The 19,270-nt window shown below is 57.9% G+C and overlaps 1 protein-coding gene across 1 annotated transcript in view; it reads left to right on the top strand.

The window, feature by feature from the left end:
* Nucleotides 1–11,983: 11,983 nt before the first annotated feature.
* Nucleotides 11,984–19,270, top strand: part of CYTH1 (cytohesin 1) — a 32,162-nt gene continuing 24,875 nt past the window's right edge. The window contains exon 1 of the mRNA XM_023531634.1: nucleotides 11,984–12,224. Coding sequence (XP_023387402.1) covers nucleotides 12,197–12,224 — 28 coding nt within the window. The 5' untranslated portion in view covers nucleotides 11,984–12,196. The remainder of the gene's footprint in view (nucleotides 12,225–19,270) is intronic.

Here is a 19,270-nt window from a genome sequence, read left to right as displayed (position 1 = left end):
CACATCAGTTAGCCGTCTCCCCTGGACCCCGTTTTTCTGCTCAAATCTAGTTAAGTCGTTCTCAGGTCTGCTCTGTAGCCTGTGTTTCGACTTCCCTGCAGTTATTCTGAGATCTCGTCCCTGTTGGATCATCTTCCCTAGGTCAGTGTCTTTTCTGTTTTTGGTTTACCTTAAGTCTACAGAAGCACATTCTCCAGAAGTTTCCTGGGAGAGGGTATGTGGGAGGTCTGCGTTCTCAGTTTGCGTATCAGGAAATGTCTTAGTCTGGCCTTCTCGCTTTTTGTGTTTGGATTTGGTGTAAGGTTCTTCTATTAAAGTTTTCTCCTAATTTGAGAGGCTTTTTTGCTTATCATTATGTCCATGAACTTACCCATTTCGTTTCACATAGCTGTAGCCTGTTCATTTTTACCAAAGTGTAGCACTTCATCGTTAGAATGTGCCTCAATTAAAAAAAATCAGTTCCACTTCTGGTGGACATTTAGGTGGTTTCCAGTTTGGGGTTATTACTGCTTCAGATTCTACTGGGACCATTCACATTCATTTCCTGGCGTTCATGTGACGGGTATATCCCCAGCAGCATTTAGAGAAGAATCAGTCTGCGTCCCCCCCCCGCCCTGCCCCGCCCCATCCGCGTTGCCAGCTCTGTCATATGTCAAGTGTTTATGCCTGTCTGGGACCGTTCGTTCCCGGACCCTGTAATCTGTTCGTTGGTCTCTGCCATGCCAGTACGATATTTTATAATCCCTAAATGAACAAAACGCACCAGAGCTGTGATTTGCCGCGGCAGCGAATCTGTGCATCATCTGGACACAGGAACTGACGTCTTTGGTGCAGTTTCTCTCTCCATTTACTTAGATTCTCTTTCGTCTTTTGATAAAATTTCGTAGTTTTTCCCATAAAGCTCTTGCACATTGTCGATAGGTTTGTTACTAGCTGTTTCAGTTACAGTTGGTTGTTAATGTAATGAGATGCCTTGTGCTTTATATGTTGATTTTGTTCAACCCGCTGATGATTCCCACGGTTTGTCTTAGGTTCTTTTGCCTTGTCCGTGTGGCCTGTTGCAGCAGCTGTGATAACACTGGTTTCATTCTCTCCTCTTTCCAGGCCTCACGGCTTTTCTCTTGCCCTGTTTGGTTGGCTCGGGCTTTCAGGCCTGATCCTCCTGGGTGGGGAAGGTTGGGCGGGAATGGAGTCGGCTGAGACTGGGCACCTTCGCTTCCCCCCAGTCTTAAAGGCGAAGCTTTCAGCGGTCCCGCAGAGGATAGCAGTTACCGACAAGCTGTCCCTAGATGCCCTCGCCACGGTAAAGTAGACTTCGTTTCTAGTTCGCCAGGAGTTGTTCTCAGTCACGAATGGACGTTCAAGTCTTTCAGTACTTTCCCGGTGCGGACATGTGTGATACGGTTACGAGAGGGCACAACCAGCGGAGTGAGCGGCGGGCCCCGCCCCTGCACACTCGAAGGCTGCTTCCCCGTGGACTTCACTGGCTTGTGAAACTTTGCTACAAAAACATGCAAAATGTTATTTATCACATTGATTACGTGTCGAGATGCTAATGTTTTAGATCCTTTGGGTTAGATAAAATATATCATTAAAGTTCATTTTACCTATTTCTTTTAATTATTTAACATGCCTATTAGAAAATTTTAAATTACATAGTATATATATATACATGTTGATTTCTAATCTGTCTGGAGTTTTTTGTTTTTTTTTATAGAACGACAAAAATATAAATATAAAAACATATGCGTACATCTATATATGTAAATTTTAAAGGGAATGTTTGTACAATTTTATTGGGAAGAATCACACTTCCCTAGCAGGTCTCAAAACTCAGAAGTCGTAGAAGGAAAAACAGTTGACAGACCTGACTTCATAGAGATGAACTTAATATATAAATATTTATTTTTTATTTTGTGTGACAAAAGCTCCCATAAAAAAGTGAAGACAGGCAGGATAGTTGGAGAAAATATTTAAAACACAAGCAAAGGATTACTGTCTAAAATATATGAAGAGTACTTACAAACCAATAGAAAGACAGACTACGTTAGAGGATGGGACAGGGGACATGGGCATTGCGCAGCAGAGGCACGGGTCTCTGACCTGTGTCTCTAAGGCGGTAAACAAGTGTTCGGCACTGCGGATAAACGGGGAACGCAGGTACAGCAGCCTCAGGTCGCCAGAGTGTGACAGCATCGCCGAGGGTGTCCCTGTAGCGTGTGGCGGGGACCTGGTGTGGACTTTCGCAAGGCCAATTGGTGGTGTCGGTGGCAGCTGAGGATGCTTGCGTGGTACACCCAGGGCCCAGCTCTCGGGTTCTAAGTACCGTTCTCCATTAAAAAGGAACCAGGGATTTGCGGGGAAACGGTTGAGTCAGGGGCTGGGGCAGGGAAAAATGCCAAATGAGCCAGCCTGGAAAATCTCGTGCTGGCAGGAAGTGAGGAGTACTGAAGAAATGACGGGGACGAGTCGGGAGTCACGGGAGCCCACTCAAGGGGCTGCACAGCCATCGACACTAAAACGGATGGGACGAGGAGAGGACGAGGGGCAGATGTCTGCGTCCTCTCAGGGTCTCCCAACAAGGTGCTGGTCACAGAGGGACGGTCCCGTCACAGGAACCTGGTGGGCCCAGCTTTCCCGAAGGATCGAGGTTAACGTCCCGGGCCCCTGGCGTGACGCACTGAGGAGAACACAGCCTCCTGTTTTGTGTCATTCTTGCCAAAACTCACGACTTCAGTCAAATCCAGAGAAAACCACGGACAAATCCAAATTGGGGAACGTTCCACAAAGCGACTGACCCGTACTTGCCAAGTGCCAAGTCCATGACAAGAAAAGACCAGGGGACTGTCACGGCAGATGTGACTAAGGAGACTCGGCAGCACAATGTGATGGGGCCTCCGGGCTTGGGTCCCGACCCGAAGGGAAGGGCGTCGGTGAGCGAGCCGGGGACCTTCCGCCGGGACGGCCGCATCGATCCCCGGCTGCCTGGTCTCAGCAGCTGTGCCGCGGCACGCGGGACCGGAGCGCGAGGGGACACGCGAACGCCGTGTTTCTGCAGTTTTCGTGCAAGTCGGAAGCTGTTCAGAGTGAAGGCGCGTCCACGCCAGCGGACTGTCCTGCCCTTCGGCTTCTCTGACTCCTCAGACGTGGGGACAGGAAGGCGAGTGTGGAAGGCTGAGTGCCGCGCGGCTCGTGACGGCCACGTGCTGGACACACGCCAGAGGTTCATCAGCAGGAGCTCAGTGGGGCACGGACTCAGCCGTGGGACATGTCAGGTGGACAGACCTGGGTGCTCCGACATATTGAGCGAAAAACAGTCACTTGTAAAAATACATGTTGTGTGACCTCGTTATGCAGGCAGCAGACGTCTTCGCAGGTAGCCTCCCTGGGTGGGAAGAGAGCGCGCCGCCCAACCCATGACAGATGTTTGTTCTGCGACTTTGGGTATAAACTCACTTCCTGGGGAGCAGAGTAACTGGGCTGAGGCTTTGCTCAGCGGAGGAAGTTAGGTGGGGGCCAGATTCCCGGGAGGCTGAGACACCACTAAGCGAACTCGGGCAGGCAAGTAGGCCTCGTGGGCGGTGGGGTTCTCCTGGGTGACAGGAGGCAGGCGGGGAGGCAGGCGGCACCAGGTCTCCAAGGGCTTCTTGTGCAGCTCCATGGAAAAGCGCCTCCTCTCCCAGACAGTGCCCGCTCACCCCAAAAGGCCGGCCTCCACTTCCTTCAAGATTCTGGCCACAGGGAGGGGTTTCAGTCTCCCCAGATCTCCTCTTCAACACGGATGTCACTAACGTTGTGGCTTTTCTCAAGAGTTACTCCTTTTTCGGACGGCTCCTCCCCACCCCCATCTCCCGCCTCTCCCAGGAAGTGATGTTCGGTTTTCTCTAAGCGCTTAGAACCGGGCCTTCGCGCCCTAGTCCGTAGCACACTAGGTGGTGGTCTCTGACTGCTGTCACCGCCTGGCCCCTGTGTCCTGCTCCTGGTTTCCGAGGAGCTGCCGTGACCTCTCCGTGTTGGCAGCGACCGGAACGTAGCCAGCCTGTGTCGTTTAAATGGAGCACCCGGTGAAGATCAGCTCTTTCGAATGAGCGCAGAGGACTCGGCACAGACATTTAAAAACTAACGGATCACGCGTGTCTGAGCACCGGCGAGGACCGCTGTTCTCAGTGTCTCAGGCTCTTGCAGGTTGAAAGTAAGGGACTCAGGCTGCCAGGCTGCTCCTGAAAGGCACAGCTGGACACGGAGGCTCCGTGCCACGGGCCTGTGGTCCCCAGCGCGGGTTTCCTCACGGGAAATGGCCTCGGCAGGCAGACCCTGCAGCGGTCGTGTGGGTGGCTTCATTCGTCCACACGGTGCAGAGAGAAAGGCAGACGCAGGCCGAGCTCCGGGACTGGAGAGGGGAAGAGCCCGTGCGTGGCCTTTCTGTTTCCCGGGGGTGGCACGGGGGGGCTCCGCCTCACCTGCTCGGCGGCACTGGCCCAGACCGCCACCTTTCATGCTTCGATCGTCCCCTCCCCCACACCCTGGTCTCCGTTTCCCGCAGCATGCACCGCTTCCCAGCGTGCTGAGCAACCTGCGGCGGCTCCCGCTGGCTTTACCTGTCCCCCTAGGTGAGCCGCGGTGCGTGGGCAGAGGGCAGGCCAGCTTCAGTGTTCACGACACCTGCTCAGGACGTGGTGCTGGGCGCGGCCTGTACCTAGACGGAGCGCGACTTTCCTATTTCCTCCCCAGCTACTTGCCAAAGGTGATTTGATTTATTGGCAAAGATATGTCGTAAACCTTTCAGCAGCTTCTTCATCTCGTCAGCAGAGGGCAGCACTGATCAAATGGATCACACCCAGTGTTTTTGGCTTTTATTTTAGTGGACGTTTAAAACCGTTGTAGCGACTGCTTTCAAGTATAGTTTGAAGTTTATTTCAACTTCGGGTTTCTTCTTTCTCATTTGTGCATCATGCTGTTGCGTCTCTGTCTTTGCGGAGAAAGGTGTCTGTTTAGCATCAGGAACATGTCACATTCACATTTTCTGAAGCATACGTGACACGTTTCTGAGTGTCTCCTAGGACTGTGGTGATGTTGATGATGGCCGCTGAGTGAAGTCCTGTAGGGGCCTCATTCTGTCACCTCCGGAAAGCGGGTCACCATTTAACTGGGGCTCCCTAGGGACGATGCCCCCCTCCCCCGCCCCAGGCACAGTTCTCTGGTGGCTCATGGGTTCTCTCTGAGCATCTGGTGAGCTGTCGACACCCTTCTCAGGAAAAAAATGCATAAACTCAAAAGCATAGTTTTCAGCTTTATGACATTTTATGGCATTGATCACGGATTTTCTTCATATAGAAAATAAGACATTGTGAAGAATTGTACCTTATTCTTTTTTTTTATGGAAAAGTTAGACTCTTTTTGGAAAAAGTTGAAATTCAAATTGTGTACATAAAATAAAGGGTAAAACGGCATTTAAAAAAAAATCTCTAAATGATTTTTTTTTTATTTTGATGATAAAAGTAGTAAAAAGTCTGCTTCGCAGAGGTATGTACTAGCAGATGTGATCAGAAATACCAGCGCTTGCTTTGCCAGGTGAGAGGTAGGCGTATGTCAAGGAATTCATTTGGATTCTTTGTGACACACACCTGTTTCTTTGTTCTCAAGCCTTTTTATTTTTCCAAGATCTGTTCAGTGCTAGTCATCTCTGTGAGGACAAATAGCACAAATCCATGTTTTTCGGGAAATCCAAGTGGCAGTAACCTTTAGAAGAGTTTGCAGTGTGTCCAGTTGTCTGTGAACTCCTGTGTGTAGACGACCGAAATTTTTCTCACTTTCCAGCCCAGATTACAGATGCACCTGTGGGGTTTTTAGGACCCTTAAGTGCTGTGTGCCCGAGCCCCTCTCCTGCTGGCAGCTTGTCAGTGGGGGAGCACCAGGAAGCAAAATGATTTACCCCCCAAGCCCCAGATGGGCTTCGAGGCGTCACAGGCCTCGGACGGTGGACGTGTGGCAGGAGCTGCACGCTGTGGCCGTGTCCCCGGCGGGCAGCGCGGACTCCCAAGGTGACTGCAGCATGGCGGGGTGTCCTCCGCTTCTGGTGAAACATGAGGTTTCACTCCCGAGGAAGCCCGTGAAGGCACAGAGAGTGCACGTCTGTGTGCTTGACCGGGAGCTCCCAGCCTTCCTCCTCCTAGCGAGCTCTCCCAGTGCCGCTGGCCAGCTTCAGAGCCCGCACGGCCCGGGCAGGAGGTCAGAGAATCCTTCTTTGGGTCACTAACCCAAGAAGGAGGAATGTATGGAGCCTCTCCGTGGGGTCTCTACCTGTTACTGCTTTACCGTTTTACAGTGACGCCCACCACTCAGTAGGCCGCACCCGCCACACAGAACTTCTAGTCAGGCTGTTAGCGCTTCGCTCTGAGAAGTGGAGAGAGAGCCCGTGTTCACCAGACACTTAAGGAACACCTCAGCGTGAACGAGAGCAAAGCGAACGAGAAACAAAATTTGAGGAAACAGGTCATGGAAGATAAAGGAGAAAGTGTTAAAAACTGTCCTTGAGAGTCTCAGATATTATGTCAGTGAAGCGAGAATAGGTCACTATCCCAAAAGGTCCTCAGAGGTGAAGAGTGAGTTCTGGCAGGTTCAAAGCAGAACTCAGACATTTAATAGAAAGGCTGGAGGACGAAGTAGAGAATCGTCTTAGTTTGCTGTTCTAACAAAGTGTCCCAGCCTCATCCTCACCGCTGTGGAGGCTGGAAGTCTGAGGTCAGGGTGCTGCACAGTCGGGTGCTGCCGGGGGCCCTACTGGTTTGTGGAAGGCTGTCTTCTTGCCGTGTCCTCAGTGGTGGAAGGAGAGTTAGCCAGCTCCCTGGCCTCTTCTAGGGGCGCTGATCCCATCACAGGGACTCCACCCTCAGTACCTGCTCACCTCCCAAAGGCCCCACCTCCTGATACCATCACATTGGGGGTTTCAACATGGATTTTGGGGAGACACAAACATTCAGTCCATTGCAAGAATATTTCCTAGAAAGTAGCTCAAAAAGGAGATGAAAAGTAGAAATGAATAGATAAGAAAAAGGATTCATAGTAGAGATTCACTCTCTGACAGAAATGCCCCAAAACGAGACCCACTCCCCCCAAAAAGGATGGGAAATTGTTAAAGAATATGAGACTTCAGAACTGGGCTTTACCTAATAGCTCGCATAATATGTGGAAAAGACTCAGCCCGGATGGTCTACTATGAAATTCCTCAACACCGAGGGCAGAGGTCAGATCCTGAAAGCTTTGTGAGGGGAAAAAGGTCACATACAAAATACATAGCTAACAGCACTGTGGGAACAGAAAATAGAGAATGTCTCCATTATTGAGGAAAAACGATTTCACCTTGGAATTCTATACCCAGCCAGAATGTCGTTCAAGTGTGAGAGACTAGTGGCGTTTTTAGACGTGCGGAGTACACAACAGCTGTAATCGAAACCCAGCCCTCCACGCCTTTTCTGTTACTAGAGGATGTGTTCCACCAAAGTCAGCGGGTATCCCAAGGAAGGATGACACTCGGAATCAAAGAACTAGGGCCCAGCATAGGGGACCGGCGGAGGGAATCCTCGGGAGGACACGGGAGCAGCCGGAGCAGGCGGGGCAGGGGCGCCAGGGGCATGGAGGGCATGTCCGCGGCCACTCCCGCGCATTCTGACCACGTCAGCAAATTCACACCTCCGACTAGAGCTTGGCGGCCAGTCACAGGCAAAATCCTGAGCAAGCAGAGAAAGACACTTAATGCCTCTGCTGTTTTAACCACAGTGCATGGCGTAGCTGAGCTGTGCCAGTATTTACAGATACAGTGGACGCTGATTTAACCAGAAATCTGCGTGCGACTGTGCAGGTGGGTCCGTGTGAACACGTGTGCGTGCGCATGCCGGGGGTGGGGGGAAAAGCCAAGTCTTCGTCTTTTTGGCAGGCGGTTGACATCTAGAATAGACAAATCGAGAACGAATGGTGTGAGCCTCTTGTTTGGAAACACCGAGGTGACTGGCAGGAGAAGTAGTGTCCCCTCGGAGCGGGCTCCGGGGCGGGTGGAGCTGGGCACACTCTGCTTTCTGCCATGGCCCTGCACGCTGTGCGTGTGACGTGCGAGTGTCACAGTGTCACTCGGATTGAAGGAGAAGGCCAGGCGCGTGTGGCGAGGGGAGCCTGGTGAGGCGGCAGCGTCAGATTAAGGGGGGTCCTGAAGCCAAGCTCAGAGCCGAGGCTTGGTGCAGGTCAGCGCCCCCGAAGGCTTCAGCAGGGGCCCCGCGCACCCCTCTGCCCAGCCCCGCCTGGCTCCCTGGCCCGCCGGCCCGGTCGGGTTGGGCCAGGGGCCTTGAGGGCGACAGGAGAGGGAGGTCGAGGTGCTTTCTCCCTGCGAGGCACTGACGTGGCTCAGCCCTCTCCCGCAGCGCCCCTCAGGTGGCCTCTCCCTTCAGCCACCCTGCCCTGCAGGCCCGGCCGTGGTGAAGCCGGCTCCTGTTCGCGAGCCCCGCGGGCTCCGTCACGCCCCGCGCCCTCCTCGAACCCGCCCTGGCTTTCGCAGACACCCCCGCGTTCTCCAGACTCCCACGCCGAGCGTGGCCCCGTCTTCTGGGGGCGTCCCACAGGGGAACGCTGTCCCCCGCGCGTCACGCGAACATTCCGGAAGTTTTCTCCTAGCGTCATTTTGCACACGTTTGTGCGTTCTCTCCTCATCCCGCAGTGCGGTGCCGGGCTGCGGGAGCATGAAGGCCGTGCGCGGCGCCCGGGGCAGAGGCGCCTGCACCCCAGCCGCCCGCGCGGCCTTCGGAACTGATTTCCTCCCCTCGGTTGGTCTAGCGCTTGCTCCGGGGCCTGGCCAGTCCCTCGGTCTCCGGGCTCGTCGCTCAGGCAGCGCTCTGAGGCCCGGAGACCGTCCGGCTCTGTGACAGGTGCTGTTTCTGCGGTGGCTTCGGCGTCCCTCACACTGTGCGTTGCGGCCTTCTGCACGCGCCCTTGGCCCTGCCGCGTAGGTTCTCCAGGGCAGCCCCGCTGTGCGCCTGGTGGCCGACGTCATTCTGAGTGGCACCTGCCGTCAGTCTCCAGAATGTCCCCTCATGGATGATAAGCCAGGCAGTCACCTTCCTTGTGAGTGAGCCGGACAGAATTTGGTGCTTCGGTCATTACGTTTCCGTTTTAAGGACGTAGACGGTTTCGTTCGTCACCTCCTTTCGAACAAACAGTGTCACTCTGCTTTGGAACAACAAAAGTCACGCAGAAGGCAGTGTGGGGTGGGCCGGTGTGGCCACTGTGCTCCCGGCTCTGAGGCCTGCGTGGCGGCTTTTCTGCAGCGGCCTTGGGAGCTGGGACAGAAACCTGTGGCGAAGGCTGGCCGGGGTCCGCGAGGTAGCCCACTGCACCAGATGGGGACAGTGGCCATGCGAGCCATCGAGCCTGAGGCCGGGCCCGTGCCGTGGGCTCCTGGTCCTGGAGCTCCGGCCTGGCCCCCAGCTTTGGGCTCCCCACGACTCCTTCCACCCGGCCTTGGAAGTAGACACCTCCTGCCTTGGCCAACAGCGCCTCTAACCTGGCTGAGTGTGCGGGTCTCCCTGCGTCTGCCCTACTGTGTGTTCCTCCCCCACAGCCAGCTGGAGTGCTGTCTTTCCAGAGGAAGTCCGATCCAAACCCTGGCAGCCGCTACCCACCGCACCCACAGCGGAACCAGAGTTGTGGGGCGGCCCCCACGGCCCGGACAGCACCCCCCCCTTAGCCCCCACCCTCAGCCGCTCTCTCCGCCCCGGCTCCCCGCCTCCTCACTCTCAGCTCTTAGGAACCGCTGGCCCTGAGCAGCCCGCTCCCAACCCCCGCAGCCTCGGAGCGTTCGCTGCGCCCCCCGGCTCCTGGGAGGCTCTGCGCGCCCCAAGGGCACCGTGGTGGCCCTCTGTGTCTCCAGGACCCCGTACTCGGTCCTCGGTACTGGGTGCCCAGAGAGTGCTGAGCGAAATGAATGAGGATGAGGTTAGACACCTGAGACAAGAAACCACAACGTGCTAAAAACAAGTGAGAAAAACATTAGCACCACACAGGTCAGTAATCTGCACACCTGTGCGGAAAGGCGGACAATCAGACGTGGCGAAGGGGCGAACAGGCAGCCCGCGCAGGGGGAGATGCCTTAGACGGGAAGAGCTGTCAGCGCCTGGTCATCAGGTGTGGGCAGACTGCGGACGACAGGGAGAGCCCTTTTCACCCATGGGCTGGCAGAAAGGGAGGCCCCGTTGGGGCAGGGGCGGGCCTCAGTGGCGCGAAAGCTCTGAGACCGTGCCGCGCGTGGCCCGGCTGTCCTGCCGCGGGCGACGGCCCCAGAGGAGCGCTGTGCCACTCAACAGGAGAAAACGGAAGTGGCCTGTCCTCTTACGAGTGGGCTCAGCGTCGGATCAGGCCTGGCACCAGGAGGGGAGTGCGGTCTGGGAGTCGTTAAAGAGCCGACGCCGACGGGGCTGGCCCGGGATGCTGGTGGGTGGAGAGTGGGAGGGGGAAGCGTAGCCGTGACGTCTGCCTTGGAACTAAAAGTAAAAAGCTGGGTTTGGATTAGGCGCTTCGACAAAACAGTGCTGTTAAAAACTGTACGCGTATTTATTTATTATCAGTCAGGAAGGAAGAAGTGGGCGGAGGCCACTGGCCTTGGCATGCCTGCCGCCACCTCCGGGGTGTGCCTGGAGGTGGCGCTGTGGTGTCCCGCTGGGGACAGCAGGCTAATCCCCCCACCCCCACCCGGGCTGCAGGAGTTGGCATCACATGGAGAGCACAGGAGCAGCCTGCCGAGTGGGCCCCGCGTCCAGACACGGTCACAGCCAGGTCCTGGGCTCTGGGCAAGCTGCACGCCATCCCTGCGTCTCAGCGTCCTCCCCTGGCACGGGGCCAGGTGCGCTAGGCCCCGTCAGGCGGCACAGCGGGCACTGGAGGGCGCTGCCCACGGCGCTGAGGCCGGAGGCCAGCTGGGCTTTCACCTGCTGCTTGCAAGTGTCTGTACCCGAGGCGCAGGCCCCTCAGTCCCTCCTGGGAGCCCGTGGGACAGCCTCCGCCCGTGTCCTGAGGAAGTGACGAGGGCTTGTGCCCGCACGTGGCTCCTGGGTGGGGAGGTCGGCAGAACAATGGAAAGCCACTTAAAGTCTCTCAGGGGAGTGGTTCTGTGTTCCGTCTGTGTGGTAGGTGTCCATTCAGAGTCATGGAAAACGTCAATGACAAGTAAGGCTACCTGGCTGTGAAGCAGCATATAAAACACCCAGTTCTGTGTATTTCTGTATATCTGTGTGTATATATTTACGTACTTGTCTTGCGATAACGTGACTGTCTGTCGGGAGAGAAGTGTATTCCACGTACTACATGGTAAGTGTCGCGTGTACTATGTAGAAGGCGTGTAGGAGACACGTGGAGAGAGGAAGGTGTGTGTGCGTGAGCGGGTGCGAACATACTACACGGCACGTCTGCAGGAATAGAGGACACACACCGGGTCGTCGTCAGTGGTTGTCCCTGGGCAGTGGGGTTGAGGGCTTTTCTCTTGACCGTTACCTGATTTCAACAGTGCGTATGTGTCACGAGCGTCATCGGAACACAGAGAAGAACGGTGTGGCACAGCGTGCGGGAAGGTAGAGGGGACGAGATTGAGCCTGTGTCGGGAGCGTTGCCCTCGAGTTTTTTTTGCCTCTGGTCTGCGCCTCCTGCTTAGCGGGTGACCTCAGAGGGCAGCGACTCCATCTCTTAGTCATTCCCGCAGGCGAGGCCCTGTTACCTCATTGTGGGAGGACCAGGGGTTTTCACGATTCCAGTCGGGGGAAGGACTTGGACACTGAAGCGAGAAGGGACACCTAGCGCTGCGTGTGGCTCCGGCTGAACTTGAGAGAGGACGAGACGAGCAGCTGTTGGTCTCCGTGGCGCCAGCGACGACTGCCGGCAGGGAGGAGGCGGCCAGCTACCAGGAAGCTCCTGGAGCCTGACTTCAGGAACTGGGTGGGGCAGTGAACCCCGAGTGACGCTGCTGCTGGGGTGGAGGCTGATTGGCCCCCGGATGCAGCCAGCCATTCCTGCCCGCCCAGGAAGCGGCTCTGAGCTGTCCCGGTGGCTAGACAGCCCGCAGGTGTCCTGCCCCACCCAGCCCGGCCTCCCTCGAAACTTGGCTGAGTTCTCCTTTGAAGAACAAAACAGAGCCACTTTTAGGGTCCTGCTGTGACGGAAAAAGATGGTCCTCAAAACCCAGGAGGAGGACGGTGAGTCCTGCCTGCCCCAGGCGTGTGCTGGGGGGTTAAGTTGTCTCTTTTGGGGGAGACGTGGAACCGTGTGATGACGGTTTCGCTGCCCTGCGGGAGGAGCGGCGGCCACACTGTGTGGTGTCTGCCGTTTTGCGGGGGGGTGGGGGGGAGCTGGTGCGCGCACGCGTGTGTGCGAGGCGGGGGAGACACACTAGGTGTGTGTTTGAGCTGAAGACGCCCTCAGCCCCCCAGCCTTTGCCCAGGGTGCTTCCTGGCCCGGCAGGTGATCACCGCTTGCTGGTGATTGTGCTGTCTGCACTGCTGTGTCTGCGTGACAGTGGACAGAAGCCCTGGTGGTCACGCTTGCGTCCAGAGTGAGTGTGACACTCAAAAGTGAAGGCGTCAGAGACCAGGTCGAAAGCACCGGTGAGGTGAGGTTCAGGGCGCAGACCTCCGTGGTCCCGAGATGAAGCGCGGCAGAGGGAGTGTGGTTAATGGAGGCTTCCTCTTCGGGGGGCGGCGGAGACCGAACTTCCTTCATCTCCACGCCCACTGTAAACAGTGACACGCTTTATGGCTTATGATCCCGAGAGATCCTGCAGAACTGTCTTCCTGCACCGGCCAGGGCTTCCCGACGTGCGGGAGTCACGGGTGTGTGTGCACACGCGCGTGTTTCAGCTGGCGGCAGTGACAGCAGCACAGCGTGTGCTTCGAGCAAGTTTGAAGTAAACATTAGGCTGTGTTCAGAGAGAATTTGTTAAGTTACAGTAAAGTCGGGAGTCCTTTTATGTTTTTCCTTATCTGGTTCACTGTAAAATACATTTTCAAGTTTCACTTCTAGTAATGCAAATTGTCGTGGAGCATATCCGTGGGACGATGGGTACCACGTGTGAAAGACCTGGGCGGGAGGGACACATCCGTGTTTATGGTGACACCTCTGCCTGTGGAGCGGGGTGGGGAGCAGCGGTGACAGGCGATTCTGGGTTGGGCTGAACTGCCCACGTGGGACTTTCCGTGTCTGAGCGGTGCATCCACAGTAGCCAAGGTCTCTGTTCAAAAAGAGACACTCTAGAGAGGGGACAAGAACATTCGCACTGATGCCGTGACAGTAGGCACGACCCGGCCTGGCAGACGGTGACTGCTGGGGACCGTGCCCCTCTGGGCACGCCTGGCTTCAGGCCCACCGAGGACGCGTTTAACTGTCACTTCAGAGTCTGAGTCGGGCAGGGCCGTGGGGGGGGTGTCGTCCCATGTCATCCCAGAGGCTTTAAAGTTCAGCACAAACTGCTCGGGGTGCACACTGGGGCTGGGGTTGGGGGTGGGGCACCGTTTTAGGGCGGGGACTCGACATCAGGGGAAGGGGTGGGTCGATGGGCACCTCTGCTTTGCATAAGGAACCTTCAGGAACCCGGGGTTCTCCACCTCCTCTGGCTGCTGCCAGTCGTCTGCTGGGCCACGAGGGGGGGCACGTTGCCCTTTAACCCCCGCTGAGACCACTGCGCCTCGGTGTGGAAACGAGATGCAGAGATGGCGCTCGGGCCGGTGCGAAAGTGAAGGCAGCACTGGACTTCCCTTGGGCAGGCCCCTGGGGTCCCAGGGGAGGGAGAGTCACGTGTCAGCCTGCGCTCTGCACAGAGCTGCTTTTACTAGATTTGTCGCCCAAAGTGCACGCCTAGCGGTGGGGGGGCGGGGGGCGGCGAACATTTCTTTAAAGAGGTCAGGCCCTCTCCTGTTATACCAGCTCAGACCCACAGCCCGTAAATGACGAACGCTGCTGCTGGCTCTGGCCTCGCGCGGTGCGCGGGCTCCCAGCGCTCGGCCATTTCCCTCGCGGCACTCTGCAGGTGCGGCTGGCGAGGGGACCCGCGGACTGAGTGGTCTCTTGTCTTTCTCAGCTGCCTGGGGTTGGCTCTGGCTCTTTAATCTTATCTTTTTAATGCTTGGTCCCCTTCATTTGCCTTCGAACCTTCTTTTTGGGACGGAACCAAGCCGCTTGCCTTGGGGAAGCAAGGCCATCACAGGTGCATGCTGGGCGCCCTTCCGTGTGCCACCCCAGGCCCCCTGGGCCCTGGCCCGACCAGGCACCCAGCACCTCCCAGCCTCCTCTCGCTTGGCACGTGTGTCCCCACTGGTCTCTGCTTCTCTGTTTGGGGCATCTGTTTGTCTTTTAAGTCCTGGCTTAGAGGCATGACCTCTGAAGCTCTTGGTGTCACCTGGCGTCCCTGAGCACTGGGCGTGCGTGGCTGCTGTGGCCACACGTGCCACAGCCTCCACGCCCTCCCCCCACCCCTGCTGGCCCGCATTCCGCTCCGGGCCGGGCGTGTGCAGATGCTCAGTGAACACTGAGCGGACAGAGCTTGATGGTAACAGAGAAAATAAAGAGCTGAGGACTCAGCCCGTGGCCTGGAGTGGGCCTTGGGCTCTGTCTGTGAGTAGCTTGCCTTGGGTGCATTGTTCGGACTCGGCGAGTCTTCATGCATGCGGGGGGAGGGGGCGCAGAGTCACCCCGCATAGTTCGCCATCGGGAATTGCGCGTGGGTCACAGGTGGACTGTGGTGCAGAGTGCAGATGAAACGCGTTTGAAGTGTGAGCTACCTCGCGAGTCCAGAGCGGCGTTACTTATAGGGTGACATTCCAGACAGAATTAAGGGAGGTGCCTGTCCACTGGCACGCGGGGGTTCAGGGTGCCTCCGAGACACTGCCCCGGGCGCCAGGGCAGCGCCTCTCCCCGTTCTCGTGCTGCCCCCCACGCCCCCCACGGTTGTGCCAGCTCCGGCTGGACAGGTCGCCGAGGTCGTGGTGGTAAAGGGGAAGCTAAGGTGCTGTGACTAGAGGCTCTTATTCCCGTAGGTGGCTCTCACTCGTCCCTTATGGGTCGAGTTAGTATTTTGCAGATTCAGAAGCGGTTACATCTTTATTTTTAAGCAGGAGCTCTTGGCATTGTACGAGGCGCACATCACGGAGCTGCACCACCATCTGCGGTGACAAGTGGTGAAGGGGACTCGCTCTGCTCCGTGGCACACAGCCGAGGGGCAGCTGAGAGTGGTGCAGACCGTCAGCTCTGCCCTTCTCACGAGGAGGGCGTGCGGGGCCGGGGCGAGGGGTCTGCGCCTGTGAAGCGGTGGCCCTTTATCCGTCGTCTGAGGCCTTCTGTAGCCTCCCGGCTTCTCTGTGTTATGGGACATAAAAGCGTGGGGTCAGGACCCAGAGTCCAGTGGACAGGAGGGATTGTCTTAAGAAGCCAGCATTGTGGGGAAAAGGCAGGGTTTGTGAGCGCTGTCAGCCTGCAGAGCGGTCAGCTGGGGCGAGGACAGGGCAGGTGCCCTAGATGTGGGCAGGAGGCGTCCAGACCCTAGCGAATGGGAGACGTGGCAGCTCCCGTGGCCCAGCCTCCCTGGGTCCCAGCCTCCCTGCAGCCCTGGAAGCATCACGACAGTACGTGTGTCAGTTTGCTGTGGTCGCGTCAGAGATGGAGGCTAGGCCTTCCGGAAGGTTTGAACAGTGTCCCTTGCTCTGGCCCTTCACATGACAGTCCTCCAGAGGCACCGTTACTGAAGTCATGTTCTTGCCTCTGCTCAGCTAAGATTTCCTTCGTGGAAAGAGGCTCTCGTGAGTCTTGTCCTGTGTACCCCGTGAAGAACTTCAGCTTGTGGGAGATTTACGTGAGTTTCACCTTGCAGCTGGGACTGTCACTAAGTGCACATGGTCAAAGACTCGTGGGGCTGTGGATCGCCTTAGAAGTGACCTGGTCCAGCCTGGTCAGCTCTGCCAGGGGGAGCCTTGGCTGCAGCCCCCACTGGGTCGTCAGAGTCAGCCAGGGCCTTCAGCAGCACAGTTAATACAGAGTGACCTCGTGGGTCCACGCGTCCTTCCCGAGTGTGGGCTGTACCTGGTTACGTAGACGTGGGTGACGGATGCACGCAGGGAAGATGGAGACAGGAAAGTCGAGCCTGCCATCCCCGACTCTGCTGGCCAGCTCCCGCCCGGGCGCCTGCCTGCCTTCAGAGGGCATTCTCGACGCGCGTGCGCCTCGTCCTCTGCAGAGACGCCACGGAAGCCTAAGTTCCGGCCAAAAGAGGCCTGGTGACTTTCTCTCCCACGCGGGCAGCTGTGCCTGCGTCTTCCTTGTGACAACCAGAGTCCATCCTCCTCTGCATTTCTGTTAGGAGTCCAGGATTCTGGCTCAGAATCCAGACGGACCCCCATCTAGAAAAGAGCGGTGTGCCGGTCCCCACAGGGGCCGTGACAGGCCTCGCTGCGCTGCTTCCACAGACGGGGTCCTCAGGCGTCCGTCTGAGCTGATGCGGGGTAGCGGGGTGCTCAGGCGTCCGTCTGAGCTGATGCGGGGTAGCGGGGTGCTCAGGTGTCTGAGCTGATGCGGGGTAAGGGGGTGCTCAGGCGTCCGTCTGAGCTGATGCGGGGTAAGGGGGTGCTCAGGCGTCCGTCTGAGCGGATGCGGGGTAGCGGGGTGCTCAGGTGTCTGAGCGGATGCGGGGTAGGGGGTGCTCAGGTGTCTGAGCGGATGCGGGGTAGGGGGTGCTCAGGTGTCTGAGCTGATGCGGGGTAGCGGGGTGCTCAGGTGTCTGAGCTGATGCGGGGTAAGGGGGTGCTCAGGCGTCCGTCTGAGCTGATGCGGGGTAAGGGGGTGCTCAGGCGTCTGAGCGGATGCGGGGTAGCGGGGTGCTCAGGTGTCTGAGCGGATGCGGGGTAGGGGGTGCTCAGGTGTCCATCTGAGCTGACGTGGGGTATATGGCTGGTGCCATGTCCATCCGTATTCTCTCTGAACAGGAATTTCCAGAGGCCGTCGCCTTGGTTCTGGATCAGGGGCACTCACCCCTGGTGCGGTTGGAAAGCCGCATGTGACTTTGACTCCCCCAAACCCTACGTTGTCTCTGTGTACCTGGGGTGGGCGCCTGGCTCCGGGACCCCCGGGTGCCCAAACCTGCGGACGCCCCGGTCCCCTGCGTGAGACGGCGCAGGTCCTCGCACACACGGTCGGCCTGTGCGTCCGCGGCTCCCAGCGGTGAGCAGAACACAGCACGGGCCTGGACTGGACAAGCCCGCGTGCCGCTGGACCGTGCCGTGGGAGGGTCGGCTGTGCAGAGGGGCCCGGAACGGAGCGTCAGCCCCGCTCGCCCCCGTCCCGCTCTGGCCTCTGATGGGGACGCCCTTCCTGGGGCCTGCGCCCTCACTGGCCTGGGTGCCCTCGCCTCGGCACCTTCTTGGATTCAGCTAGAATTTCGTTGAAAATGAGGTAGCCGTTCAGCTTCGTTTCCCCCCAAATGGCTAGCTAGCTAAATAATGATACTTTTGTTTATGTTTTCATGAGATTTTATTTAATTAAAGTGCTGCCTATGTGTCACTTGTTGAAAATTTGTATCTTTAAAGGAAAGATTTCATACATAATTTTAGGACTTATTTCTCATAGACTTGGTATAATTCTTTTGGAATGAGAACTGTCATTTAGATACAAAAAATTGTTCACATTGTGGCTGCTTCTTAAAAGACGTGTGCTGGGCTGCAGACCCCGCGTGTTTGGGTCCGGTCTGGTGACCCTGTCCTATGATGAGGAAACCGGGTGTGGGACCCACACTGGTATGGGGGGTACCCCTAACAGCAGAGTCCTAAGGAGAGGAGATCGAAGTCGCGAAGGCAGGGGTGGGGGCTCAGCTCTTGTCCTTTTTTGTTGTTAATCCAGAGCAGTGGTTCTTAACCAGGGCAGTTTTGCCCTCCAGGGGACATTGGCACTCTCTGGAGACCTTTTCGATCGTCACACCTAGAGGTGCTGCTGGCCTCCGGCGGGTGGAGGGCAGGGTGCGGCTGCACGTGCTGCAGTGCAGGGCGCGGGGCCCAAACGTCAGCGGCTCCGAGGTCCGAGGACCCTGTTTGAGCGTGACGGTCCCTTCCCTTTTCCTCGTTGCTGTGTGGGACTTGTTTTGAAAGCCTCATGTCTGCCCGTACCTGGCAGAGGCAGCGCGTCTCTGTCTGTGCCTATGGACCTGTGCCCTTGGCGACCCTCGCACACTCCGAAGGTCGGGAGCCACCGCTCCCTGCGGCAGCGATGCTTCTTGTCACCAGCCATCTCCCTGTGTTGTCCCCAGGATCGACTGCCTCACTTCCCCTAACCAGAACGGGCTAGACTGCGATGTCGCAGCCTCTGGTCAGGAGATGGGACCGTTGCCAGCGTGTGGGGACAGCAGCCAGCACATGGCTGAGTGGCAGGCAGGCCCTTTTGGTAGAAGGGCTGGAGCATCCACCCATGTGGAGAGTGGGGCCTGAGGCCCCGGAGGGCAGGAAGCAGGGGGCTCGTGTGAAGCGGTCTGGCCAGGTCACCACCTGCTGACATGGTGCAGAGCAGGGGAAGGAGGTGGCCTCGTGCTGGGTGGCAGCAGCCTGCACTGCACTCCAGACCCTGCCCTCCTCTCTGCTCGCAGTGGGGAAGGGTTAACGTCCTCTCCATGAAGCAGCCATCAGGCTTGGCCCCTCGGGGGAGAGAGAAGCCAGCGAGGTGCGTCCCCTCCCCCGCAGGGGGCCGCGTGGGGAGCGCGGGGAGCGGTAGGAGGGGCGACGGGGACTGATTCATGGAATGAGCCTGCGAGAGCCGAGCCGAGCGGCTCACTCCCCGTGTCAGCCCAGCGGGCGCCGGCTGCAGCGCCATCTCGTCCCCGCCGCCTTCCCCGCCGGGCCGGCCCCCTCTCCACCCGCCTCCGCTCGCTTTGTGCGGTCCCGCCGGCCCCCACCCGGCCGGGCCTGCTCCGGCCCCCCCTCCCCCTGCCGCTGTGGGAGCACCCCGGAGCCCGGGACTGTGGGGTTCCGGCCCTGGCCCACCATGGGCTCTGAAAGGGACAGCTGCGACCTGCCCAGGCTTTGACGTTGCTGCCCGGGGCTGCCAGGACACTGGGGCCGCAGGACAGGACTCGCCCAGGGTAAGGTGGGGCGGATGGCGCGGGAGCCCACGGTGCCCATCATCACCCCGAGCGCGGGGACTGGGCCGTTACCTGCCGCCTGCCCTCCCCCGCCCGGCAGCGCCGCGCCGCGTCCTGTGCTTGGATCTGCCCTCAGCG

The sequence above is a fragment of the Pteropus vampyrus genome, unplaced genomic scaffold (assembly GCF_000151845.1).
Source record: "Pteropus vampyrus isolate Shadow unplaced genomic scaffold, Pvam_2.0 Scaffold72, whole genome shotgun sequence".
NCBI lineage: Eukaryota > Metazoa > Chordata > Mammalia > Chiroptera > Pteropodidae > Pteropus > Pteropus vampyrus.
The sequence above is the reverse complement of the archived record's forward strand: the minus strand, read 5'-3'. Positions and strand labels throughout refer to the sequence as shown.